Source organism: Aspergillus campestris (genome assembly GCF_002847485.1).
Source record: "Aspergillus campestris IBT 28561 chromosome Unknown P168scaffold_3, whole genome shotgun sequence".
NCBI lineage: Eukaryota > Fungi > Ascomycota > Eurotiomycetes > Eurotiales > Aspergillaceae > Aspergillus > Aspergillus campestris.
The window spans coordinates 1,276,836-1,301,046 of record NW_020194338.1 but is presented as its reverse complement, the minus strand read 5'-3'; the positions used below and the strand labels follow the sequence as shown (position 1 = coordinate 1,301,046).

General features: G+C 52.2%; 11 protein-coding genes across 11 annotated transcripts; 5 read left to right on the top strand and 6 right to left on the bottom strand.

Moving 5' to 3' along the window:
* Positions 1-129: 129 nt before the first annotated feature.
* P168DRAFT_280004 (nucleoside deaminase) lies at positions 130-639 on the bottom strand (the record flags this gene model as incomplete). The annotated part of the gene is made up of 1 exon (XM_024835840.1): positions 130-639. One exon carries the CDS (start codon positions 637-639, stop codon positions 130-132), a length of 510 nt encoding a protein of 169 aa, XP_024695186.1.
* Positions 640-1,714: 1,075 nt separating this feature from the next.
* On the top strand, positions 1,715-3,076 carry P168DRAFT_339851 (uncharacterized protein; the record flags this gene model as incomplete). The annotated part of the gene is made up of 3 exons (XM_024841781.1): positions 1,715-2,591; positions 2,654-2,792; positions 3,016-3,076. The coding sequence occupies 3 exons, from the start codon at positions 1,715-1,717 to the stop codon at positions 3,074-3,076; spliced, it is 1,077 nt and encodes a 358-aa protein (XP_024695185.1).
* Positions 3,077-3,621: 545 nt separating this feature from the next.
* On the top strand, positions 3,622-8,189 carry P168DRAFT_265251 (uncharacterized protein; the record flags this gene model as incomplete). Its single annotated transcript, XM_024834900.1, has 3 exons — positions 3,622-3,921; positions 4,016-6,441; positions 6,491-8,189. 3 exons carry the CDS (start codon positions 3,622-3,624, stop codon positions 8,187-8,189), a joined length of 4,425 nt encoding a protein of 1,474 aa, XP_024695184.1.
* A 56-nt stretch (positions 8,190-8,245) lies between these two features.
* On the bottom strand, positions 8,246-9,897 carry P168DRAFT_288525 (uncharacterized protein). Its single transcript, XM_024836806.1, has 4 exons — positions 9,750-9,897; positions 9,573-9,688; positions 8,900-9,499; positions 8,246-8,831 (listed from the first exon to the last, which is right to left on the bottom strand). The coding sequence occupies exons 1-4, from the start codon at positions 9,815-9,817 to the stop codon at positions 8,398-8,400; spliced, it is 1,218 nt and encodes a 405-aa protein (XP_024695183.1). The 5' UTR covers positions 9,818-9,897; the 3' UTR covers positions 8,246-8,397.
* Positions 9,898-10,173: 276 nt separating this feature from the next.
* Positions 10,174-10,959, bottom strand: P168DRAFT_325443 (mitochondrial 37S ribosomal protein uS14m). The gene is made up of 3 exons (XM_024841000.1): positions 10,819-10,959; positions 10,529-10,700; positions 10,174-10,451 (listed from the first exon to the last, which is right to left on the bottom strand). Exons 1-3 carry the CDS (start codon positions 10,923-10,925, stop codon positions 10,389-10,391), a joined length of 342 nt encoding a protein of 113 aa, XP_024695182.1. The 5' UTR covers positions 10,926-10,959; the 3' UTR covers positions 10,174-10,388.
* Positions 10,960-11,491: 532 nt separating this feature from the next.
* On the bottom strand, positions 11,492-12,401 carry P168DRAFT_288521 (F1F0 ATP synthase subunit i). Its single transcript, XM_024836805.1, has 4 exons — positions 12,291-12,401; positions 12,182-12,211; positions 12,006-12,056; positions 11,492-11,881 (listed from the first exon to the last, which is right to left on the bottom strand). The coding sequence occupies exons 1-4, from the start codon at positions 12,325-12,327 to the stop codon at positions 11,826-11,828; spliced, it is 174 nt and encodes a 57-aa protein (XP_024695181.1). The 5' UTR covers positions 12,328-12,401; the 3' UTR covers positions 11,492-11,825.
* Positions 12,367-13,571, top strand: P168DRAFT_115595 (DASH complex subunit SPC19). Its single transcript, XM_024832582.1, has 2 exons — positions 12,367-12,725; positions 12,781-13,571. Exons 1-2 carry the CDS (start codon positions 12,594-12,596, stop codon positions 13,159-13,161), a joined length of 513 nt encoding a protein of 170 aa, XP_024695180.1. The 5' UTR covers positions 12,367-12,593; the 3' UTR covers positions 13,162-13,571.
* Positions 13,572-13,812: 241 nt separating this feature from the next.
* Positions 13,813-17,912, bottom strand: P168DRAFT_339830 (tRNA methyltransferase RSM22; the record flags this gene model as incomplete). The annotated part of the gene is made up of 6 exons (XM_024841780.1): positions 13,813-14,323; positions 14,374-16,218; positions 16,746-17,131; positions 17,199-17,501; positions 17,563-17,748; positions 17,847-17,912. 6 exons carry the CDS (start codon positions 17,910-17,912, stop codon positions 13,813-13,815), a joined length of 3,297 nt encoding a protein of 1,098 aa, XP_024695179.1.
* Positions 17,913-18,364: 452 nt separating this feature from the next.
* Positions 18,365-20,094, top strand: P168DRAFT_288519 (SUR7/PalI family protein). Its single transcript, XM_024836804.1, has 4 exons — positions 18,365-18,778; positions 18,841-19,138; positions 19,195-19,377; positions 19,435-20,094. The coding sequence occupies exons 1-4, from the start codon at positions 18,766-18,768 to the stop codon at positions 19,679-19,681; spliced, it is 741 nt and encodes a 246-aa protein (XP_024695178.1). The 5' UTR covers positions 18,365-18,765; the 3' UTR covers positions 19,682-20,094.
* A 346-nt stretch (positions 20,095-20,440) lies between these two features.
* Positions 20,441-22,927, bottom strand: P168DRAFT_288517 (ribosome-associated complex protein SSZ1). Its single transcript, XM_024836803.1, has 5 exons — positions 22,771-22,927; positions 22,655-22,691; positions 22,468-22,594; positions 21,593-22,364; positions 20,441-21,523 (listed from the first exon to the last, which is right to left on the bottom strand). The coding sequence occupies exons 1-5, from the start codon at positions 22,861-22,863 to the stop codon at positions 20,861-20,863; spliced, it is 1,692 nt and encodes a 563-aa protein (XP_024695177.1). The 5' UTR covers positions 22,864-22,927; the 3' UTR covers positions 20,441-20,860.
* P168DRAFT_288516 (exosome non-catalytic core subunit RRP40) lies at positions 22,873-24,182 on the top strand (the record flags this gene model as incomplete). Its single annotated transcript, XM_024836802.1, has 1 exon — positions 22,873-24,182. A coding segment is annotated over one exon (717 nt), but the record flags the coding sequence as incomplete, so codon positions are not given.
* Positions 24,183-24,211: the final 29 nt, after the last annotated feature.

The following is a 24,211-nucleotide window of genomic DNA, read 5'->3' as shown; positions in this document are numbered from 1 at the left end:
TGTCTAGCAGAGACACTGTCGCGAATGGTACTCACTCATCCGACACTATCAATTACATATATTCACATTGTATGTATCATCGCAAGGATTATCTATCAATTGAAGAATGGAGATCTGCGCTTTTCCCCGCTATCCAGAACCCCGATGCGAATCCCAGAACCGGCGCGCATCCTGCACAACACGACCCTCCCACTCCGGCACCGGCCCAACGACCTCCGTGTCCGTCTGCCCCGCCGCAAACACCACGCGACAGTCGAGCGTCATGGTGAGGTTCTCCGGGTTTGCGGGGCCCACGATGTCACGCAGGGCCGCCTCGGAGGCCAGGTAGACCAGACGGCCGATGCGGGCCCAGTAGATGGTGGCGGCGCACATGGCGCACGGCTCCCAGGTGGAGACGAGGGTGCAGGCGGCGAGGTAGGCGGCGTTGAAATTGTCGGCGGCGTTGCGGGCGAGTTCGCATTCGGCGTGGCGGACGTGGGAGAGCGAGTTGGACGAGAGGAGCACGGTGGTGTTGTCGGGGCCGAGGAGGAGGGCGACGAAGGGCCGTTTGCGGTGGATGTCTTGCGCTGTGGCTTGGAGGTGGAGGCAGGTGGTGGCTGCTTGGGCGAGCTGGTCGGGGGTGAGGGGATGTAGGTCCATCGTGTTTGTGTATTTGATCGGATGATCCGTTTGTAGGGTTGTGGCGCGCGTGGGGGGGTTATATGGTGGGTGTTGAGGCGGCGTGCTCCGCGTGGGGTCGTTGCTTGGGTCGGAGGGGGCCGCATTTCTCTATTAGAGGGATGTTAGGATTGGATATTCTTTTCTGTCGATCAGGCTGGCTTTCTGTATACAATAGAACTCTGGCTCTCAGTATCAGTTCGACTAGCAAGTCACCTAGCTGACTCTGAGGAAGACTAGTTGATGGGATCTGACCCAGGTCTATAAGAAGTAGCTGATTCCAGTCCAGCCATTGTCATACGACGATCAATTTCTAGAGAAAGATGTAGATATATAGCGCACGAAAAAGATGGGGATTTCCCATCACCATGATTCAAGTTAAGAATCTCTCTCATGCTTTGTATTGAGTGTAAAAATGTCAGAAAACCCAAGGTCTCGCCGAAATTCCTTCAGATTTCTATGATTAGCTATCAACCTACTTAGCTAGTAATATATATCTCCGACTAGTATTACTCTAAGAATGCCAGAGTTATATAGTATGTAACGAGATAATAAGGGCCACTCCAAACTGACGTAGGGGCACAATAACATAAGCGCTACTACTACTGCTACTACTGCTAGAAATATTGGATCTCATGAAAGCATAGTTATCACACCGTGTTAAGCTTCAACTTTGGAGTGCATGGATTGGTAGCGTGGTATCCAACAGATATCTAGGAAGTTGTATTGCCTGGCGGCAAAGTGAACGCTTCTGATGTATAGATATAAAGAATGACTATTCCTCATAGACACTGACTCTCAGGATAGATAGTCTGCTGTGCGATTGCTCAAGAAAGGAGAGACATTCAAATTGATGAAGAAATCATCAGTTCATGATTATCCTAACAAGTTCGAAGCCCCGCTCGTTGCTGCCCAATACCGGTGTCCCAACAGGGTCACCTTAATAACGCCCTGGATCTGAGTGAGAAGCTCACTCCTTCTCTATATACTATGCCAACGTCATCTGAGAAACAGGATATACTCTGCTACAGCTTTTCATTGAGATCCTTGAGTGGCAATGGCTCATACGGAGGCTCTTCTATTTTTGATACTGTCAGGCTGCGTCTCCAGGGCCCTTGCGAGACACACACGGTTTGTCAACTTCTTCCCAATGCACCGAACAGAGTTGATCAAAACCCGCGATACCGCATGTGCCGAGCTGTTTGCGCGCAAACAAGCCGGGGATCAAGTTTGCCACCCCCTGCTAGACTGCATGCTAGAACACACAAGTGAAGCAGTCAAAAACGACATCGCAGGGGCAATAGTCGCCCTGGGTCTCATGCCTTCTATGCTCACATTCCTGGGTTCTAGCACTACGGAGATAGCTCTTCTAGCTAAACGCCGACCGCTCCTTGCCCTGCTCATAGCGTCCGGTTCTCCCTCGGTCAGCCCTGTCCGGACATTTGAATACCCTAGCCCGGTTGAGGAGCTGAAGATTAGAGAAGGCGGCCTGGTTCCTCCGTACTTTTCCCCGTTACAGGCGGCTTTTGTCTCAATGGTGGAATATGCCCTTGTCTTGGGAGCTGTCGCTAATGTATACACCGCGGCGTTTTATGCAGGACGGTGGACTATCAATATGGTGGATTGCGACACGGATTTCTATGCTCTTGTGTGGGCGGTTCTGACCATTCCTCTTCATATCTGTGGCCTATGGTGCCTAGCACTGCGTACGGAGACAAAGAATGACAACAAGGCAAGGAGGGGAGATGGATGGAAAAGTGTGGGTCTGCGCTGGCTGAGACATGAAGCAACTCCGTGTATTGTACATGAGAAGCTACGCTTGGTCCAGAAACCCGAAACTTATCTCTTTGTTGTAGTGTCTTGGTGGATGGCTACCTACACTGCAGTGCACGTCCTTTACGGCACAATCACTTTCAGTACCCTGCAGTTCCTTGGTTGGTCGTCACAACTCTTGATACTTTGGCTGATACCGGACTTACTGATAGAGGGATGACAGGATGGCTCGATAGCCTTAAGCTTATTGCGAGGCTTGTAACCTCTGCCATCGTGTGCCGTGCAGTTCTGATGTTTGAACTCTCTGGGATGAGGAATGCTATGGAAGAGCCCAGCGGAGCTGAGGACTATTCTCTAGTCAGGTTGGCGCAATCCAATATATGAAAATGTCTCTAGTTGACAGCCAGGAAGTGATATTGGAAAGAGATCAAAGGAGATTTTGTAAAAGGTCTTCCTTCAAACACTTGTGATATCTTCGCGGCTCGTTGACCGTCTTCTAGTTTGAATTAGTAGATTTCTACTATTTACTAGAAGAGAGAGTATCAGTAATAGGGATTATAATAGCCTAACTTATCTCTCTTATAGTAATGATATTGATTTTATGAAGAGTTTAACAGGCAAAAGTAGACTACGAGCAAAGACATAGATAAGTCAATTACTAGTGAAAGTGTAGTTTATAAAGGTTACTTGCTTAAAGCACCTAGTCTTCTCCTCAGCCTCTGCTAAATTATCACCTTGAACTGCTCTACGAGTGCTCAGAGAGTGCACAGATATCCCCGGTGAGTAAAAAGCAGCAAGACTGAGCACTAAAATAAAAGAAAGACAAGGTGGCAGAAATTCAAGTACATGTGTATAGCCTCATGTCTATCCGAAGATAATAGGGACTAGGGGAATTAATCTTAGATTGAAATATCACTACCAGGCGCCCCGTTCTTGGCCCTCGTATCATATACTATAAATGAACTTTATCTATGACGGTGCCCACCGAGCTAATGTTCCAGCCTTGCTCCGCCCAACGCTGATCGCTCATTGATTCTCCATGGGATTTACACTTTTATATATATAGGACTACCCGGGTTGTGCTCTAGCTTCTACTACTGATACCTCAAACAAAGTCCAATTGAATCATTCCCTTCCCTCACATGCACAGATAAAAATAAGAGCACCGCAACGCAGGAAACGAATGGCACAATGACAATCTCACCAATCTCCCCCGCGGGGCTCAAATCCTCCAACCTCAAAGACGAGATCACCACTGTTTGGTCGCAGGTGCAAGCACGCGTCGTTCAGCTGGCCGGGGGCGACGTCGCGAATCTCCAGCCGGACCTGAATATCGAGTCTGTGCTGTCTTTGCTGGACAGTGCACAGCAGCGGGAGGAGGAAAAGGAGGAGGGGTCAGGAGAGGGGCGCCGTGCTGTGCGGGTAGCTTTTGATACTACTTTGCGGTTTGTGGAGACTGTTGGGGGGTTGGTTGCTGTGGGGGCTGCTGATGTGAGTGTACTTGTGTTGTTTTCTTTTGATTGATTTTTTATTTTTCCATTGTTATTTTTTGGTTTGGATTAGATTGGGATGCTCACAATGGTAGGTTTTTGGCCCTTCGGAGCTATGCTTCAACGCCATTACGTTCGTCATCCACGCCTGGCAGGACTATCAGTCTGCATTCGAGAGCCTAGCTAGTCTGCTCGACAGATGTGGGCAGTACTTATGTCGACTGCAGTACTACATCCGCGGTGGTATGGACATAGCCCTCGCCAAAGTCGCCTGCCAGCACCTGCAGCTATTCGTCGAGATCTGCGACCGGGTCATCAAGCTGCGGCATTCCAAGCGGAGGAAGCTAGCCCTGTTCGCCAAGTTGTTCTTCCTAAACGACAATGAAGTCCAAGAACTCTTGGAGAAGATGGATGGCTTGGTGGATCAAGAAGGCCGGCTGGTGACGGCGCAGACGTTCAGCTTCGCGTCAGAGGCTGCGCTTGGGGCGCGCGAGAACTTGGCTATCAGCAAGGTTGTGAATAGTAAGGTTGATATGCTGATCGCGAGCAAGAAGGACCAGAAGAAGGAGTCTGATGTTAAGAGTCGTCGGGAGGCGATCTTCAAGACTCTGGCTTTTGATGAGAACAAACTTGATCGAGAGAAGAAGGAGCCTGATCCGTACTGGCAGAGAATGTACCACAACTACCGCAAACTGGTCGTGCCTGGGACGGGCCAATGGGTGTTCTCCGATCCTGGATTCAAGGCATGGGAGAGCGGCCAGAAAGGCTGCCCGCCGGTTCTGATGATCGAGGGCGTGGAAGGCTCAGGGAAGAGCTATCTGGCTTCTACGATCATCCGAAGGCTGCGAAACCGGAGCTCGGTAGATAGCTCGGGGCCCAGGACTCTCCTAGCTTTCTACTTCGTTGAAGGTGACTCGAAGGAGGAATTGAAGAGGACGAACCACATTGACGTTATTGCTAAATCGTTGGTTTGGCAGTTCGTCCAGGCGGACGTTTCATACACGAAGTCTGTGGCCGGTATATGTCAAAGGCAGAGGGATCTGGATCCCCATGAGATTCTCGAAGCGTTGTTGTTGTATAATGAGGACCTTGATCGGGTCATCGATGCCACGTTCTTTATTGTCATTGATGGACTAAGTGATATTATAGGCGATGCGCTGCTCAAGTTTCTTCAGAGAGTGTCTGCCCTGTCTGAAACCCATAATCGTGTTCGCATTCTTCTGACAGGCCGTCCGAGAGCTTCTGGGCAGCTGTCGAAGACACAGGATATCCTGTTCGAGATACTACCCATCAGCACCAAGAACCGGAAAGATGTGGAAAAATACACACTGTCGAAAATGGATCAGATTGAAGCACTCAAAGATACACATCGACTAGGCGTTCCGGCTCTGAGAAACAAGATCTGCCAGAGTCTCTGTGACAAGACACGGAGTGATTACTTCAGAATCAACACGATCCTCAAGCATATAAGCACCCTAGACTCAGTCAACGACATCGACCGACTACTCGACGACGCCGGCAAAGAACGCTCAGAACAGATTCTGGCGGAGATCGAGAAACTGAACAGTGCCCGAACAGAGAAGGAAATCGAAGAGATGAACGAGATCATCCTCTGGATTATCTACGGCAGACAGTGGTTCCAGGCTCGTCAAATGGCTGCCATACTGTACCAGAAAACCGGCGAGCGCTCGCTGCTGCCGTTGGAGTCCAAGCTCCAGATGAAGTATTCCTTGTTTGAAGTTGACAGTGACGGGGACATCGACTTTCGATCTGATGAGATTGCCAGTCTGATCCCTGAAAGACAAGGTCATTTTGACACAGACCAAACGACCAACGCAGACACTGACAAGAGGATCCAGTCTGCGGAGGTTTCTATAATCAGACACTTCTTGAAAACCGTATGCCCACAGGAACTCTACGACAAGTTCGACTTCGAGGCCTTCTTCGAGCAAAAATTGCGCTTCAAGCACGGGTTTATCTGCCGCGATGACAAGGATACCGCAGAGCTTAAACTAGCATTGACTTGCCTGCGTATCTTGACAGAAGCAGGAGACGAGAAACGTGAGATCCTCCGGCCTTACGCTGTCAGCTACCTTCTGCAGCATCTGTCATCCGTGGATCTGGCTCTTGTAGAAAGGGAGAAGAAGGGCGCTGTTGGCCCACACCTTCTCCGGCTCTTTACAGACGATGATGCAGTGGATGCGCTTATCTGGACAAACGACGCCACAGATGTAGTCACCGTCACATGGCATGCTCGTGCTGCGTGGCTGGACAGCGATCAAGGAGCACGAGAGATTCTGCGATGGTTCAAGGACTCTGCTGTGATTGCCAATGTCACTGACCAGGGTTCTCGAGAATGGATCTCCAAGTTGAATGCGAGTGTCAACCCTCAGAAGGATTTCATCCATACTTTTGCCAGGAGAATGGCGGCTCATTGGCTACGTGAGCAGTCCACTCCCACGTTAGCCTGCGAAGCATTTTGTTTTGTTTACGATGCTATGCGAAAGGTACGTATCCCATTGTACTGATCTTTCGCTAAGACAGTTCAACTGATGAAGTGTATTCCAGAGTCAAACCGAAAGTGATAATACAGAAAAGCATGTCTCAGCCCTCGAAGGCCAACTTTCCAGCCACGAGATATCTGAAGCCGAGGAGTGGTCACGCTCTCTACTTGGGATTGAAACGTCAGACTCGTTATGGGAAATCCAAGTGGCCATTGTTCTCTCTAAGTATCTCCATACGGAAGAAGCCGAGAAGAGATGCCGCCATGCTTTGGCGCTCGATCCCTCCAACTGGCGCGCCTCGTACCACCTGTCCCACATCGTGTCGTCCAAAGAAGAAGCGACGGATATACTGGAGTCCATAACACAGCGTCTCCAAGCCAACAGCGAATGGATGCAAGAACCATCCAACGTCACCACGCTTGCAGAAATGTTCTTCGACCTGGGGCAGATCTACTGGGAAACCAATTGCCCAGATCCTGCGATCCAGGCATACACAAAGTCAGTGTCGAGAGGTTTCATCGGATACGAGCGCATCTTCACAATCCTGGAACACTACCACCGCTCCCACCGGTGGGCGGAGATCATCGCATTACTAGACACAGTCCACAACGTCTCCACAGACAGACCAGGAGTCTTCGACATGCTCGTCAACCTCGCAGACAGAGAGTCCCTCCACGACATGATCCTGCAGCTCGCAGTCAAGATCGACGAATTCGACTGGCTGGAACACACCTACGACGGCGCAATGCATCTAGCGCTAAAAGACCAAGCCTACACCAGCCTCTACTTCATCCGATACCACTACGCAAACGCGCTCTTCCAGCACCACGAAAACGAAAAGCGAGCCATCGCCATGTGGGAGATAGCCCTGCAAGACGATCTCCCGCGCAGCTTCCTCGACATCGAAGAGATCCTGCCCAGTCTCGCCATCAAACTGGGGCCCGTTTACCTCCACAAGGCCAGGGCCGCAAAAAACGACGCGAAAGCCCGTAAATACCTCCACAATATCTCGAACATATTTCCCAGCGAGGTGGCAGAGAACAACATATTGCTACCCGCAAAGCTCTATATCGCACGGTACTACCAGGTGAAAGAGGACACGGTAAAGGCGAAGCAGATCGTTCGAAGTATTGTGAAAATGGCGCTGGAGCTCCTTTCTGACGACGATGGGGATAACGACTTTCAAGCGTATTGGAGGCTGTTTCTCGTGTTTCTGCCGTTGAATGATGATGAGAATGCGTTTGTGGCTATTGCTATGGCGGCCCTTGCGAGGGTAAATGATACTTCTCACGCTGCTAGTGGGGGGCATGGTCTTGCCGGCTCATCACAGTTTCTGTTATCTGCAGCTGAAGGAGAAACGGGGGCTGTGAGTCGACGTCGCGACCTCAGGGTCAACACTGTCGTAGACCATCGAGATGATTTAGAAGAACATGACAGCCAGTCAGATGCAGACAGTCTGGCTGAATCTGACAAATTCGCCATCTGCGATGGGAAATGTGGCTATTGTTGGACAACAGCTAGCGAGATGTGGTGGTGCAAGGATTGTATCAACCTGACGTTCGAGAAGGAATGTTTCCAGCAACTTCAAGAAGGGACCCACCCGCTAAACATCTGCGATAAGAGCCACGAGTTCTTGCATATTCCTAGCTGGGACAGAGAAAAGATGGACAGATTCCAGGGAGGCGTCGTGCCGCGTGGAGACGAGGGGATCTCGCTCGAAGAGTGGAAAGGAGAGATCAGGAAGAAATACGTCCAGGGGGCTTAAATGAGAGTCACGCTGCCTATTTATCTGTGAGGGAAACAGTCTGTGTTATCTCCATGGTTAATCATATTGACTTTCTGCCTATCAATATTGTGCCCTTCCAGCTTCATATCCTTCGAGGCCCCTCAGCCACATCGCCATCCATCATTCCTTCTAGTACGGGTCTCTAGAGGCCCAATATCAATAAATCCCAGGATGTACCATCTTCTGTCTACACACTTTTCAAATTGTGCCCCACTCCATTGTCAAGCTTCTTTCCCACTCCATTCTTGAGCTTCTGTCCCTCCCCGTTTCGGACCTTCTGTTCCTCCTCATTTTTGAACTTCAACTGCTCCTCGCAGAGTTCGGGGTTCTCATACATCCTTGTCAGCCACTGAAGCATCTCCTTCCAAGCTGCTGGCATGATGCATTCAACGTTCAACTCCTCTCCGGGTGAGTAGCAATTGCAAACATGTTCGTCGCTTCCAGGAACCGGCAGACCAACCGGTTTGTCGGACAGGACATAAGCACGGCAGCGCGACGAGACGAACGAAGGGAAAGAATCTGATGGAGGCGATTCGGCCCCGGGTTGGCCCAACTCAAATTGAGCATGATGGAGAGGATGTGAAAGACATATGGCCGAGATAGATCCACGCCAGTAATCCCCTTCGCCACAAATATCATTAGAATCCATGTCTAGTACCGATTAGGATAGAGAGGAATGCAGCACATACACTCATCGGCCAAATACCGGATCGCTCCCAAGCCCCCGTCTGCCAAACCAATGATGTCAATTTTGGCATCTTTCCTGACGAACCGACCATTAGGATTCAAGATCCTTTCGAAAACATGATAGATATGTTCCTGCCAGGTTTCGTTCCCAGGTATCTTGTTTCGATCGCTCATCGTATCAGGCGGATCAACGGCAGACGATCGCGGAAACGCCAGCCAAGATTGGAGAGACATAGCTTGACTGGAACCACAGTGCCAGATTAACTGACCAGGGTTTGTCAAAACCAGAGCTGTCTTGTGCGTTCTTATCTTTTTGGCGGCACTGGCTGCGTCCGCAATATCACTTCCCAGCCCAAGGACAGCCCTAACAAACGACACGGCGGATCCGGTTGCGATACCATCCGAAGACACCTTGCGATAGGCCCAAATCCCCAAGTCCTGCACGTTCTCGCCAAAAACGACGATTATGCGTGATGCAGTGCAGATATTGGGCGAGACCAGGATCGGGACGTGCGGTTGTGTTGAGATGGAAGAGAGAGGCAGTCGCAAGGTAACAAGGCCTGATGCTCGGAGACGTTGAGAGACAATTTCTCGGATGCAGGCTGGAATGATCAGTCTGCTGTTAGCACAGGGTACTCTCCATAGCAGGAACCGATGGAGAAGAGAAATAAAAACCATTCATTGCTTCTCTCTGCGTCTCGTTCCAACGGTCATTCTTGTTGATCTTGAACTGGAACTCCTGCTTCGGATCTGAGATCTTTCTAATCTGATCTCGATCGTTGATGAAGTACCTGATAACCATGACTTAGTTAGCGTTTGAAGATAGTCTCGTAACTTCTGTCATATCCATACCCCAGTTGCTTCAAATCCGCAGGAAAACTAGGATCCGGAGGCAGATCTCCTCGGTTGAAGACAAACATCCTTTCGATTTAGGATTTGACCTTTGCTTGAAGAGCTGTTCTCTGCGTATACACTCAGCTGGAGTGAAGTAGAGAAGAGAAGATCAAAGGTGAGAGCGAGGTGGGAGAAAAAAGAAGTGAGGAAGAGGCAGGTGTGATGAAGAAGGCAGTGACCGACAATGACGACACACCAATTCCGTTTGCTTGCAGTGAATGCGCCTCAGGCCATCCGGACAGAGGCTGTCCATGCAATCAATAGTCTTCAGCAATAGTCTCGAATGTGAGTACTATACTTCAATGATCTATAATGATCTTCAATAAACAAGAATGCCACTATCCATGCAACGCAAAACACGAGTAGATTTGAGTTTACCTTAGAATTGAATATACCCAAACCAGTCAGTAGAACAGTATAATTACCGTCCATGATATTCACAAATATAGTACATTTCTCGGCATAAGGAAATATAGAATACAACGCCATCCGTGCAAAAGGCCAGTAAAAGCGCCTAAAGCAGACACCAGAGACAGTCCCAGGTTTTTCCTTTCTTTTGTTTTGTTTTTTATAATTTCCCAACTTTGTCCATTCGATTTACCAGCTCGCCTTCTTCACACCGGGCAATTCACCAGCAAGCGCTTGCATACGGAATTGGAACTAAACAGGCACAAGCAGTGTTAGCAGAGGACAAAACCCGACAGCATATGCCGTCCTGGGGGGACCGAAAGACTCACCCGCCCAAGTCGGAAGGCTCGAATAACACTTCGCGCCTTACCACCAGCAACGCAGCGGTTCTTGATCTGGGTAGGTCGGGTGTAGCAGTGCATCTGGGAGAGCTGCAGTTGGGCCTGGGCGCGGACACGCTGGGGGAGAGCGGTGTTGCGGATGGCGTATCGCAGAGCTTGGCTATAAGATAGAACGGAGAGTTAGCAAGAGTCAATTCCAAGTGTTCTATAGGGACCTGGGGTTTTTGCAGGCTTCGCGCAATGCGACAAGAGAGAATCCCCGGGGAATGGTTCCGTACCGTTCGGGCTCGTGCTTCTCAAAGGCCTTTCGCTTGCAGTAGTCGCGGAGAGCAAGGGTGTTCACAAACCCCGACAGCTCCATCTTCTTTGGCCTGAACATCGACATGGTGGGCACTGATGATTGTTAAGTCAGAACTAACTGGTTGGGTTGGTTGGCTGTCTCTTGTCGGCGGTTTTGGTCGGAGTAGCGGCGGGTCACGGGTCTGCCCTATTGGGACTAGTGGGTATGGGTCTTGGCGAGAACGTCTGGCAGTAGAATTTTTATACTGCACAACGGCCCTAGCGCCGTAGGAGGATTTGGTCCAGCGTAGAGTGGTAGGAATAGATCTGATAAGACAATTGTATATGGCATCACGGCATATGGTATCATGGTAGATATATGGCTATATTGACTGCAATTATGTACACCAACAGTGGACGCTACTGAACGCTAGTCGACGTGCGTTCTTTCAATACTACAAAAGACGTGCATCGACCAATCATAGAAGAAGGGATTTCGCGCTCTATTACAAGGTTACAATTCGTCGTCTTGCCATAATGAATAACTCGGCGAGAGTGCATCGGGAGAGACTGACCCTACGAACAGCGAGAAACATAAACAGGGTTCCGTCCGGTCTGCACCTTTGCTGTAGTGAAGCCGAGTCCGCCGATCAGCAGACAATTAGCTGACAGGCTAAAACCCAGCGTATGTTGCCGCCATACGCCGACGATTTGCAAACCTGACACCGTGACGATCCCGCCACTGGATCTCAATCAGTCCAGGATGCAGCTAGTCCAAACTGCAGCTAGTCCAAACTGCAGCTAGTAAAAAGCACAAGACGGTAAGGATAGTGGTACAACTTGTCAATTCGTCATTGGATCTATGACGGTAAAATCTATGCCTGTACAGATGAACCGCCCGCGACGTCGAAACAAAGGCGAAACAGCAATCTGGGCGTCGAGTCGCCCACCACAATCCTCACTCTTCGACACATCAACCGTCTTCAAAGAACTCCTGAGACACAATCTAGTGCTTGGGGTTCTTGGCGTTGGGGTTGCGGGGGTCGTTCTTGAACTCGTCGGCTGATAGGGTGTCCGAGGTTAGCAATGGCACGGTAATCACGCTCGAGGGTGAAAGTGGTCGTGATTGGGATTCCCGCCCGCGGGAAAAGATGTTTAAATAGAATTGAGGCAGCGGGGAACTCACTCGACATGAGGACGTTGGCGAACGAGTTGACGCCGTAGAGGATGACGACACCTAAGGCACAGTTAGAAGCGGAACGGTGGACATGTACCCTCTCAATCCCAAGCTCGGAACAGTATCCCATATCAATCACGGTCTACACATCACGACGAGACCGACAGCGTAAGGGTAACACATACCGGCGGCGAAGAAAGGAGCCATAGGCTTGGCTATAGTGAGGCAATCCAGTTAGTCCTTATTCCGAGCGATCCACTCCAGAATCCCAATATTGCAAAGCGACAAACTTACCGACAGGGGTCGGGAACTTCTTTCCGAGGAGAGACATGATTGCGTATTCGTGTACTGGACAGCGAAGACTTGATTGCGGAAGAGGGGATGGAGTGAAGGAGCTGAAAGACGGAGAGCGACGAGGAGAAGCGGGAACAACGAGGTTTGTCCGGAAGTCCGACGCCTAGCCGCGTTGACCGATCGGGTTTAGTGCGCTTGCCGCTTTTGCCGCTGCATCAGCCCCTCCGACAACCGGCATGTAAACATTCACTGTTTGAAGTCAACTACATTGTCATTCTTGTTGATTCATAACATCTCTACACCATGGCAGCCTCCCTTTCCTCATCCGTATCCTCCCTCCAGTCCTCTCTTCACCTCCTGGACTCGTCCATTTCCACCCTAGACGCTGGAGTGAGCGACTTCCCCCGACTATGCAAAGTCCTACAAACCACACGAGTAAGTCCCAACCCTCTATACAATCAATCAACAATACTAACCCCACCCACAATAGCACTTCGAACTTCTCCCCGAACCGACCCTCCGCGAAGCCCAACAGTCCCTCCTCGACGAAATCACCCCAAGCATCGCGCAACTACTCTCATTAGCCTCCAACCACGTCGAGAAGCTCTCCCGTCGCGAACAAGGCCTGCGCGCCAAGTGCGAACTCCAAGAAGGCCGATTAAATTCGAACGACACGCACCAGTCATCGAGTCGCGACCGCCCCAGCTCAAGCAATCGACAGGGTAAGACCTCTGCAACCTCGGCAGCCAAAGCTGCAGAATTGCGACGTCTGATCCAGAAGAAAGAGCGTCTGCAATATGCGGTGGAGAGACTGGAGTTGCAGAGCACGCAGAGAGAGCGCCAGCTGCGGAAGAGTATGGCTTTTCAGTGAGGGGTCTTTCTGTCCGCCGCTCAATTGAGTTATGAGTTATGAGAACATGTATGCTGCCATCGTGTGGTATTTACCACCGGTGAAATGGAAATGGCGTTTTTTTGCGCGTTCTTGAAGCCCATACATCCTTCAATCCACAGAGCCGCAGTCTCTGATCCGAATGTCGCTCGGTGATGAGACTCCCAGTGTGCCATGACAGAACTCAGGGTCTGCGTCCATCGCTATGTGCACGGGGAGTTGAACTCGTGAGGGTTGATATCTCCACACCGCGGGGCTAAATATAACGAGATAAATGTCTCAAAAGATATTTGACAACATATCACGGGTCTGGAACGGTTAACAGTGGGCAAAATCACGCCAAGCCTAGGTCTTGGGAAAGCGTGCTTATCGTTTCGGCGTTCTACCAAATCCTAACACTAATTAATGATAACGGAGATATGATATTGAGGGAAGAGCTAATGTACACGCAATATATCTTAACCAGATTGAACCCCGCTTATCGTACAGATATGATACATAGAATAACATCCTAAAGCACTCAAAACCCAGTCCTGTCCATTCCTTGGAAATAAAACAGGAGTTGCAACCCTAGTGCGCCGTCTTCATAACCAAACGTTGTCCAACGAAGAAACAAAACGACACGACCACAGCTCAACCCGACTCAGACTCAGCGAGATGCTTCCGGGCATTATTCCTCAAAGCCTTCCTATAACTCCTGTGTTCCGCCTGCTTCTTCCAGGGAGCGACTTTCTGCCCCTTCTTCTTCCGCGGAGGCTCAGGATCAGCCCAGGCAGGGGACGTTTTATCCAGCACGGGCACGTCCGCTCCCTCTTCCGTCTCTTCCAACCCGTTCATCTCCGCTTGCTCAGCCGCGCGTCGCGCCAGGCGCTCCTTTTTGCCTTCTCCGCGCTTATCGCCCAGTCTCAAGGAGCGGGGGATGCGCGTCTTCGCGCCCAACGCCCACAGATCGCCCCACTGGGACTTGCGGGCATCCTTGTAGGCGCGGCGGCTGAAAGAGCGGGGGACGGTCCAGCGCTCGATCTTCGCGGCCGGTGTGCACACGTCGAAGGTGACGTGTCCGCGGCGTTTCATGGGCGGGTAGACGAGACGCGGGAGGGACAGCGTGTTGAATTCCTGGCCCTTCTCGAGTCCTTCGCGCTCGCTTGCTTCGGGCTGTAGGTGGGGAACGGTGTCTGCCTCGAGCTCGTCTACTTCTCGTTCGGTGAGGTCGTGGGGGTCTCGTAGCCTTCGAAGGCGGCCTCGGTGGCTTGGGGGCCTTGGACGATGCCTTTCACCTCGCGGAGGTCCACGCCGCGCTGGACGGCGAGGTAGCTGAATTTGACGTCTTCGTGGTTGCGGTCCTTGGCGCCGATGATGCGCTGGAGGAAGTCCGGTCGGATGTATCGTTGTTCGAAGTGGCAGAAGTCCTGGCGGCCCTTGGCGTGGCCGGACATGTGGAACATTGGGCATTTGGAATGGTTGGTGCAGGGGGCGATGATCATGCCGGGCTCTTTGTCCACATGCGTCTGCTCTCCGGGCGATTCGGTGAGATCCTCGTACCGCGTCGACCCAGGACTAGCGATGTGTCGCTTGAGTAGCATCTCGCGGGCACCGGCGACGGCCTCGAAGCCTTTCTGATGTCCCTTTTCCAGGAGGATCAGAACACCGCCGTTGGGGTTAAGGAGGTTCCAGAGGTTTTCGACGTGTTGCTTCCGCACGTACTCCTCCTCGATGCCCATGATCGAATGCGGCGCCACGATGATGTCGAACTGTTTCCTTTTCGGGGCTCGCTCGTCTTCTAACGTCGGCTTCCCGCGGGTGTTAACATAGTCAGGCAGCCGTGGGAGGAAGGTTGTGTTTTCTAGCATCGCACTGGCGCGCATCCGGAGAGAGTCGGAACCAGTGACCACAGTCGATCTGCCCACTGGGATAGGGTTGGATGGGGGATGGTCTGGAACCATCAGCTCCCACTCCGCGCGAAGGACATCCCTCCACGCTAAGATACCGGCACCGCCGGCACTGGCGTCCAGAACATTCGGACCGCCTTCTTGCGACATCAGACGGCGGATCCATTCCGAGCCCAAGCGCTTCCGAACCTCGACGAGAGTGCTTAGAATGGACGCATACATTCCGGGGTACAGGGTAGCGAGATAGACATTGGCTTCCATCTCACCCATGTAACGCTGGGTCGCATCCAGCGCAATCGGGAGCTGGGGGAGCTGGGCCCGCGCAGGAAGGGTTGCGGTAGAATTCGGAAGTCGGGGGCCGCCGAATGTACGATGGGCGACATCCGCAATGTGCTTGTTGGAGAATTCCGACAGAATGATGGAGATCGGCCCAGTCATCGACTCTTTGGGCGGGAATACCGTGCTTGGATCCGGAGAGAACTTCCCTTCCGCTGTCAGTGGATGCAGCCGTGGGGTGGCGTCGGGGACTGCTTCGTCCTGGAACTCCTCCAGCATAACATGCCCACCTAGCTGCTCGGCCACTTCCCTGGTCCGTTGCATAGCGGCAGTTTCGTCCGCCGGCGGCGGAAAATCCATATCGTATACCACCGGAGCCTCTTCCTCAAGCACAGACTCCTCCTCCATCTCAATTTCTTCCCATCCTCCTTGGCCATCCTCCCGGAAGAGTTTATCGGGGCTCTCTTCCACCTCTAGGAGCTCCAACTCTGTTTCTTGTTCGCGTATAATCGGCTCGCCATATAATCGAGTATAGAGCTGAATCTCTCTGGCATTCAGGTGACCTTCCGGGAGAAAATCTCCAAAATCTTGTCGCGCAACCTGTACCCGCGCTTCCAGTGTCTGTTCGTCTCGGTGGCCGATTGTCTGGCTGAACACGTCGTCAAGTTCGGGGCCTTCGAGGTTGAGAACCCCGCTGAAGTCATCCAATAAATCCAACTCATCCATCATCTCCGCCAGTACAACCTCATTGCTATTGATCTGGTCGATCAAGGCGTAGATAGCATCTTTCCGATCCGGACGGGATTCCACCTCCGCAGGCGCGTCCGTAGACAAGGATCTCGCTCCAATCTTCCATCGCCCAGTCCAACGGTCGCTGACTATCGGTCGCGGAAATCGGGTTCGAGACGTAATCGTAGGCGTGCCACTCAACGCATGGGTGGTTTTCGACCGCTGAGAAATGAGGCTCGCAGCTCCGCGGAGCTGGTTCGAAACTGTCCGCGACGGAGCATGAGAAGTGAGAGTACGGAGCAGATGCTGAGGACAAGATCGACTCGCCCTCGATGCCTGTGATCGTGATAGCATCCTCACGCCTTCCACCAAACTGAAGACAACGAAACAAGCTGGATTTGTGAAAGAACCTGCAACGCCACTTGCGCGACCCTGATCCAAAAGGAAAACTTGTGCCAAGCCCGGCCGCATTATGCGCCGCCCATTGTGGCGTTTCTCATTGGTGGGCATCCAGCCCGGTATAAATTATATAATCAATGCATGCACTACTGTCTTATGTCCTACCTACTCTGAAATACTATCAAGTTACTATTTGTCGGAGTTGTTCGATATATCAACAAGGGTATCTATCTCTGGTAGCTTACACATTCTCGAATAGAACCGATTATTCACAGTGGCTGTTCGTCGCTGTCCGTGTCTTCATTCCCCATCAGCACTTTAAGAGCGGTCGTCCATTTCATGACTTCGTGCTCCAAGGCAGTTAACTTGGCCATCACAGCCATCAGACTGGGGTCCTGACTCTCGATACGAATCCTCTCTCTGACTCTGACTTCGTCACCTTTCCAGGCGAAGAATTCCCCAGCCTCGTCGTGAGTGCGATTTCGAGAGCCAAACAAGCGGTCTCGGATGTTGAACCCGGTTAGAGAGATGTCTGTCGCGAAGGCGGAGGCCGTGTGGGTGGGGGAGGTGGACTCCAGCGTTCTCAGGCACAGGACAAGTGCGGAGTCCACGATAGCGAGGTGGAACGAGAGATACGACGGTAACGGGGGGTCAAACATCTGGAGACCATCATGTATGAGCAGGGGTCGTGCACACCATTGTATCAAGATTCGTCGGGCAGCTTACATCTTCTGGTGCGCTCCCATTACACCAATCACTTTTGGTGTGCTCGCTCTCCCCTTTCAACATCTGCCGCGCCTCGGAGATGGTTTCATGCAAAAGGCGTAATTGACCGAAGATGAAGCTGGGATTGAGAGGGTCGCCCGTCCAAGCGCTAACATCCACTACATCCAAACTCTGGTTGACCAGATTTCGCACCGAGACTAGTTGATCGAGCACGAGCTCCGGGGCGGTAGGCGCATTTGACAGGCATAGGCGAGTAGTAGAACCCCGAGCAGAGGCTAGGGAGCTCAGGCGAAGTTGGATATCCTACCGTATCCAACCAAGTCAGACTTTCCCCCAAAGCAGAGATATGGAGACTACAACATACACCTTTCACGATCTTGGTCCCAACCCTTGTCACAAACCCTTTTACATTTTCCGATCGTACGGACGAAATGACCAGAGTTGACCCCGGTTCTTTGGGGGCTAACAAGGAGGCGCAATCCTGTAGGCCTTCTCGCAGCGATGTAAGGGAATCTTGCAGAGCTCGCAATAGCCATTCTAACTCTCTGTCCTAAACATGACAGTGGATGAGCGACGTTCATAACTCTAGTGCAAATCATCCAAGTAAGATAACCAATGCAGGGCGAGTATGAAGGGGCGGGGGGGTACCAATGCGCTATCGGCCTCCTGTTCGATCTGCGCCGGAGGGAGCGGTGGATAAGCCCATGTCGCCATGATGGCTTCACCAAAGCCCAGCCCAGACAATCAATCACCGGGAGGCTTCCTCCACCCAGACTCTTGGCTCTCGGGGACCTCGGATACAACTTAGGGCTAGACACTCCTAGTACAAGGCGTTGAAATTGACAGCTCGTAGACAGGGAACAACGGGACCTGAGTTAACTTTTCCGAGGCAGGGCCCACGTCAACTCCGTCAGGGTCGGGACAGAGGAAAAGAATTAACGTAAAACAAAGCACAAAGCAATCGGGAGAGTAAAGCCTTGGAGAATGCAACGTCGGTGGATGAAGATGAAGGCATTCCCGGCGGTGGTGGTTGAGACAACGTCATGGATATCTCTGACCGCCTACTATAACAGGCTTAGTGTCAGCACTATCCCAGCATAGTTAGCGGCAACTGGCATAACGATGACGTCGAGATATCTTGGTGGAGCCAAATCTCAACTCTGTATCGACTCTTCTTCCCCCTCCCGAACCCTCCTTCGCATGACCCTGAGTTCCTCTAATGGTAATCATGATGATGGTGATAGCAATGATGATGCTCTCTTCTGCCTATCATATGGTTGTAGCACCCGGGTTCTCCGGATACCCCCCTTAATAGCAAGCTTAATCCCGGACTCTATTTCCCACCTATTTGCTGATATTACTTCCGCGGACTTCCTGAGCCCTCGCTCTTTTTTTCCTTTTGGTCGGTCTTGATCTTTTGTCTTCTTTTCCTTCGGTCTGGAGAGTTCTTTCAAAGGAAGCAAAAAAGATTAAAAAAAAGCCAAGGATTGAATAGTCGCATATTCAAGAGCCTCACTGACATACCAGCCCTTCAATCAAGTGAAGTAAAGGGCAATACAGCGTAATCATGCCTCTTAGCAGTATGTCTTCCAGAGAGCTACGTGTGCCCTTGATAGCTCATGCGCTAACAGTTCCCCTCTAGGAGTGGCCATGGGCCTGTTGGGCCTGTTCTTCACGGCCTCCGCCCTACTACTGATGTTCCTCACCTTCCTTGGAGGCGCCAGGAACTCGAACCCGCTGAATCAGATCTACTTCCTCCAGGTAGATACCAGCAGAATCCCGGGGGCACCAGCACTCTCCCGTTGGACCTACTGGAATCTCTGCGCCGTGAATGATCATGGGAAGAGCGAATGCGGCACCAACTACCCGGCCTACCCATTCGACCCCCCGAGCCACCGCACGTTCGGCACGACGGAGGGTATCCCTAAGGATTTCATCGGGTGAGAGAGACGGCTTGTTCCATTTGGTGCATGGGGCGTTGAACTAATTACTGCAGGACAAACCATTACTTCCTGACGTCCCGGTTCTCCTTCCCGTTCTTCATCATCGCCCTGTTCTTCGCGGTCACCTCGCTGTTCACGGGCTTCCTGGCCATGTGCACCCGCGTCGGGAGCTACCTGTCGTCCGCCTTGGCCTGGCTCGCTCTGCTCTTCGAGACGATCACCACCTGTCTGATCACGTAAGTCACCTTTCACTTTATGAATGGCTCAAAGAGCTCAGCTAACGCCCTGTTTAGCGCCGTGTACGTCCAGGGCCGCAACAAGTTCAACGCCAACGATCAGAGAGCCCGTCTGGGAGTCAAGGCCTTCGCCTTCATGTGGACCGCAATGGCCTGCCTGCTGCTGTCCTGTGTTCTATACTGCATGGGCGGCGCCGTGGGCCAGAAAGATTCCGGATACAGCGGCCGTGAGCACCGTCGCCGCGGATTCTTCTCTTCGCAGCGTTCTCCCAGCGTCGAGGCCAACAAGGAAGTCAACCCGTAAATTATTCCAAACAAGAACAGTCTCAATAAGAGCCACGGCCCCTAGAACGTGTCTCTTCCGTCTTGTCGACTGCATTTGCTTCCTCATTGGTCCGTCTTCGCAGGTCGGTCTCGTCTAGTCGGCATACTTTACCCGTCAGATTCATATCTACCACTGGTATTGTCAACGAGCGTGGCACCGTGCCTGCGATATTAAAAGTCACGACAATAGCTCCCTCCTCCACCTCTACATGTGGAAACCTGGAGCCGTCCTCATCATCCCATATTTAATATTTTAAAAACCCCCATCTGTCTTGTCATATTTCATGGTTCATGCGTGTTGTTGTCTAATTCAACCCATGATATCTCTGTTTTTTGTGCTTGTGCTCTATATCGGCTATATCACTAGGTAGTAATGTATACAATATAATGGAGTTCACAAAGTGAAAAGAAAATCGTCCGCAAGTACACCACAGCAAGCAGTAGTAATCTGTCTTTATCCATAGGTCCTGCAAGAAGCTCTTCCTCTCCTTCTCTTATTCCATTCCGCCATGTGCAGTGGTAGGACAAGCAAACGGCCAAACATCAGCTGACATGCGTTGTTTCCTACCCACATAACTTGTTATGTTGACTGTCACGTTTGTTGCAACCTTTTTTTGCAACTACTCGCAACTTTATAGTCATCAATAATGACTATTTTTGTTCTTGGGACCGTTTTCGTCGGTCCTCCCACATCATAGGGTTGTGGTTGTGCAATCTCTACATCTACACAGCGAGATCATCTCGTCGAGTTCTCTATTGTGCCGTATGAATATCTCTATATACTTTTGAAGACCTTCATGGATACATTCATCATCAAACAGTCATTGCGAATAGCACGCAGAAAAGACAAAAAAATGGAACCAATATAGAAAAGAAAAAGGAAAGGGAAGGGAAAAGAGATCTAGGACTTGCTCTCTCGATACAGGTCCGAGCACCCCCGTCTATGCCCATTGCCCATTGCCATTGCCACCCTGTGACAAAAGAAACAAACAAACAGAAACAAAGGAGATCTAGCCGGTCCAGTCTTTATGAGTCTATAATGTCCATATCCAAGACGTGGAAGCAAGCATCACGGTACCTGCATCGGAAAGAGCAAGCAGATGAAGGGGAGGAGAGGGAAGAAGAGAATTATGCGAGATCAGCGACAATCCCCGCCTATTCAAGCCGACTGGACGGCACCGCGGACGGCGCTCTGGCCACCGACCTCCCGGGCGGTGATCTGCATGCCGAGGTCGGGGTTGACGTGAACCATAAGCTCGACCTTGCTGCCGGCCTTGGTGCCCTTGACGGCCAGCTCGGCGATGGGCTTCTCGGTCTTCCAGACAATCTCGCGGGTCTCCTCCTCGTCGTCCTCATCGGAGTCGAAGTCGGAGTCGTCTTCGTCGCCCTTGGGCTTCTCTTCCTTGGCCTTGGGCTCGGGCTTGGTGACCTTGATGTCGCGGACACCCTCACACACACGGATGAGCACATCACCGCCCTCCTTGGGGGCGTTGTACTGGGCCACGCGGCGGGCGGGGAGAGCGGTCTCGGCGTGCATCAGGGGCTTGAACTCCGTGGCGCCGCCGGAAGAGAACTCGACACCGATGGCGTTCTTAAGGTGGGTGGTGGCGGTGACCATGGGGTGGATGGACTGCTCGATGTCCTCCTGGTCGAACTCCTGGATGAGAGAGGCCTGGATGGCGGCACCGCGGGGAGCCAGCTCGGAGGGGTTGATGGCGCTGACCAGCGTCGAGGGGGCCAGGATCTGAGTGGTCTCGGGGAAGATGTTGCTAGCCAACTGGGCGATCTTGGGAGTGTGCGAGGCACCACCGGCGAAGATGACCTAGAATCAATGTTAGAAAGAAGGTCCGTAAGGGGGGCGAGAAGGGGGAAACCCCCAGGAAACACTCACCTGGTCGATATCCAGAAGATCCAAGTCGGCCTTCTTCACGACCTGCTCGATCAGACCGGTGAACTGAGCGAAGACCTTGCCGGACAGCAGCTCATAGCGGGTACGGTTGACGTTGGACTGGAAGTCAATGCCGTCCGCCAAGCTCTCGATGCTCAAGCTAGCGTTGGTACCCAAGCTCAGCGTCTTCTTGGTGGCTTCACCCTCGAGCTTCAGCTTGGCCAGGCCACGGGCGTCCTCACGGGGGTCGGTCTTGTGCTTCTTGATGAACTCCTTGGCGAAGTGGTCGATGACGATCTTGTCGAGAGTGGCACCACCCAGCTCGTAGTCGTGAGCGGTGGCCAGGATGGTGTACATACCACCGCGGCAGGCAACGACGGCGGCGTCGGAGCGGGTACCACCCAGATCAGCGACAACAACCAGCTTATCGGCGACAACGGCCTCGGGGCGAGCGTCATAAGCCAGCACCGCAGCAACGGGCTCGTGGATGAGCTGCAGGACCTCCATGCCGGCAGCCTTGGTGGCGGCGATCAGGGCCTCACGCTGGGCGTCGGTGAAGTCGGTAGGGACGGTGATAACGGCGGCGTTGACATCCTTACCCAGGAAATCCGAGGCGGACTGTCTCAGACGACGCATGTGGCGGGTCGCGATCTCGGAAACGGTCACGGTGCTGGGGGTCTCGCTCTCGCCATCGCAGATGGAGAAGGCGACGGTGGAGTCGCTCTGCTGGGGGTGGGCGGAGTTGTGGCAAGGAGTAGGATCTATCGACTTGAAGCTGGAAGAAAAAGTCTGTCAGGATCCTTTGCCCCGCCATTTTGAAGTACTCGAGAAGGGGCGAAAACGAAAGAAGGAACGGAAAAAAGGAGTATATGACTTACTTCTTGCCGAGGTAGTCTCTGAAGTATGCGACAGTGTTCTTGGAGTTGCGAATGAGCTGAGCCTTGGCCTGGGTGCCATGGTACTCTTCACCACCAATGTACGAGAGGACGGAAGGAATCTGGCGGTCTATCGATGCGATGTCAGTGTCCATCGAAAGGTCAAGTTGAGACGAATATCATGACATACCTCCCTCCTCGTTGGCAATAACCTCAGCCTTGCCTTCCTATACATCCCATATATTAGCATCTATCGTCAAGGAATATCTCCCCAGGAAAAACCGTCGCACGGTGGACAAGCCATACAGGGTTGATGCGGGCAATCGAGCTGTAAGAGTTGCCAAAGGAGATACCAATTGCAAACCGCTCGGCGGCGGTACCGTTAGGAGCGTCACTCATCTTGAAAAGAACGAAAGACGAAGAACGAAAGGAGTTGAGGGGGGAAGTGAAGTGAGAAGTGAGGAGAAGGATCGAATCAATACAAGACCGGAGAAACTTCGAACTTTCGACTTTGTCGGCGGAGAGAAAAAATTTTTGACATGTTTGCACAGGGCGGGCAAATTTCGCCATTATCGATAGCTTGTGCAGCGTATTACTAATTATGAAAGCATCACGTGGCGATAGCCGATAAGCATGGCGCATCTTCCGTTTTTTCCTCAGCATCAAAAGACGCCACATCTGTATATCCTTCTCCATCCTACCAACACCATATCTTCTCAATTCCACTCACCATGACTTCCCCCTTAATACTCCTCCCGGGCGACGACATCCCCCGGAGAACTTCCCCGCGTCGTCCGGATCCGCACCCCTCCGACTAGGCCCCGGCCTACGCCTCCTCTCCTCACAACCGACCCCACCACCACCTCCAAGTCACACACCACCACACATGTCCTCTCCACGACCCAGCCCGGCATCCTCTCCACAGACCACAAACGAAACGGACTATCAATGCAAACGCCGCCAAACAGACGCTACATACCGACCGCCAACGACCTCGTCATCGCACAAGTCCACCACTCCAGCCCAGACTACTTCCACTGCGTGGTGACGCCGCAAGCGCCGCAGCTACTCCTGGGCCAGCTCTCGTTCGAAGGCGCAAGCAAGAAAACCCGTCCGATGCTCAAGGGGGGCGATCTGGTGTACGCGCGCGTGCTATCTATGGGGATGGGGCCCGGCGCGGAAGCCGAGCTGACGTGCGTTAACCCCGCGACGGGGAAGGCGGAGCCTGGGGGGTTGGGTCCGCTGACGGGGGGGATGGTGTTTGATGTGTCGGTTGGAATGGCGGCGCGGTTGATGCGCGCGAGCTCCTCGTCGTCGGCGGCGGCGGAGGACGAGGACGGTGCGGTTGCTGGGTTGGCGGTGCTGGGAGAGCTGGGGAAGAAGCTGGAGAAGGTGGGCGGCTTTGAGATTGCTGTTGGGAGGAATGGGAAGGTTTGGGTGGATTGTGCGAATGGGGGCGATTCCGCTGTTAAGGCGACTGTTGCTATTGGGCGGTGTTTGACTGCTATTGATGAGTTGGGTTTGGCGCCGGCGGATCAGAGGAAGTTGGTTTCGAGGGTGTTGCGTGAGATGAAGGTTGAGTCGTAGTGGGGGGTGGATGGGCGTTTGGTTTGGTTTTGCATGGCATTTTTCTATCCTCGACTCATGAGCTCTACTCGAATACACTATGAACTAGTATCTTCAGAATGAAAAAGAGCCTATAACGGGCTATACTCAATACATGGATGAATGATTGATCCAATAAATT

Bases quoted from the DNA above. Each gene is read 5' to 3' on its own strand.
- P168DRAFT_288525 (XM_024836806.1), bottom strand. From the start codon at position 9,817: ATGTTTGTCTTCAACCGAGGAGATCTGCCTCCGGATCCTAGTTTTCCT. The intron at 9,500-9,572 runs GTTTTTATTTCT...TGATCATTCCAG, and splicing joins GCAGAGAGAAGCAATGAATG to CCTGCATCCGAGAAATTGTC. The intron at 8,832-8,899 runs GTATGTGCTGCA...TTTGTGGCGAAG, and splicing joins CCGGTATTTGGCCGATGAGT to GGGATTACTGGCGTGGATCT.
- P168DRAFT_325443 (XM_024841000.1), bottom strand. From the start codon at position 10,925: ATGTCGATGTTCAGGCCAAAGAAGATGGAGCTGTCGGGGTTTGTGAAC. The intron at 10,701-10,818 runs GTACGGAACCAT...TCTATCTTATAG, and splicing joins GAGAAGCACGAGCCCGAACG to CCAAGCTCTGCGATACGCCA. The intron at 10,452-10,528 runs GTGAGTCTTTCG...GTGCCTGTTTAG, and splicing joins GAGCCTTCCGACTTGGGCGG to TTCCAATTCCGTATGCAAGC.
- P168DRAFT_288521 (XM_024836805.1), bottom strand. From the start codon at position 12,327: ATGTCTCTCCTCGGAAAGAAGTTCCCGACCCCTGTCG. The intron at 12,212-12,290 runs GTAAGTTTGTCG...GCCTCACTATAG, and splicing joins GAAGTTCCCGACCCCTGTCG to CCAAGCCTATGGCTCCTTTC. The intron at 11,882-12,005 runs GTGAGTTCCCCG...ACACCCTATCAG, and splicing joins CGCCAACGTCCTCATGTCGA to CCGACGAGTTCAAGAACGAC.
- P168DRAFT_115595 (XM_024832582.1), top strand. From the start codon at position 12,594: ATGGCAGCCTCCCTTTCCTCATCCGTATCCTCCCTCCAGTCCTCTCTT. The intron at 12,726-12,780 runs GTAAGTCCCAAC...CACCCACAATAG, and splicing joins AAGTCCTACAAACCACACGA to CACTTCGAACTTCTCCCCGA.
- P168DRAFT_288519 (XM_024836804.1), top strand. The intron at 19,139-19,194 runs GTGAGAGAGACG...TAATTACTGCAG, and splicing joins ATCCCTAAGGATTTCATCGG to GACAAACCATTACTTCCTGA. The intron at 19,378-19,434 runs GTAAGTCACCTT...CGCCCTGTTTAG, and splicing joins ATCACCACCTGTCTGATCAC to CGCCGTGTACGTCCAGGGCC.
- P168DRAFT_288517 (XM_024836803.1), bottom strand. From the start codon at position 22,863: ATGAGTGACGCTCCTAACGGTACCGCCGCCGAGCGGTTTGCAATTGGT. The intron at 22,692-22,770 runs GTATGGCTTGTC...TGGGATGTATAG, and splicing joins CGATTGCCCGCATCAACCCT to GAAGGCAAGGCTGAGGTTAT. The intron at 21,524-21,592 runs GTGAGTGTTTCC...CATTGATTCTAG, and splicing joins ATCTTCTGGATATCGACCAG to GTCATCTTCGCCGGTGGTGC.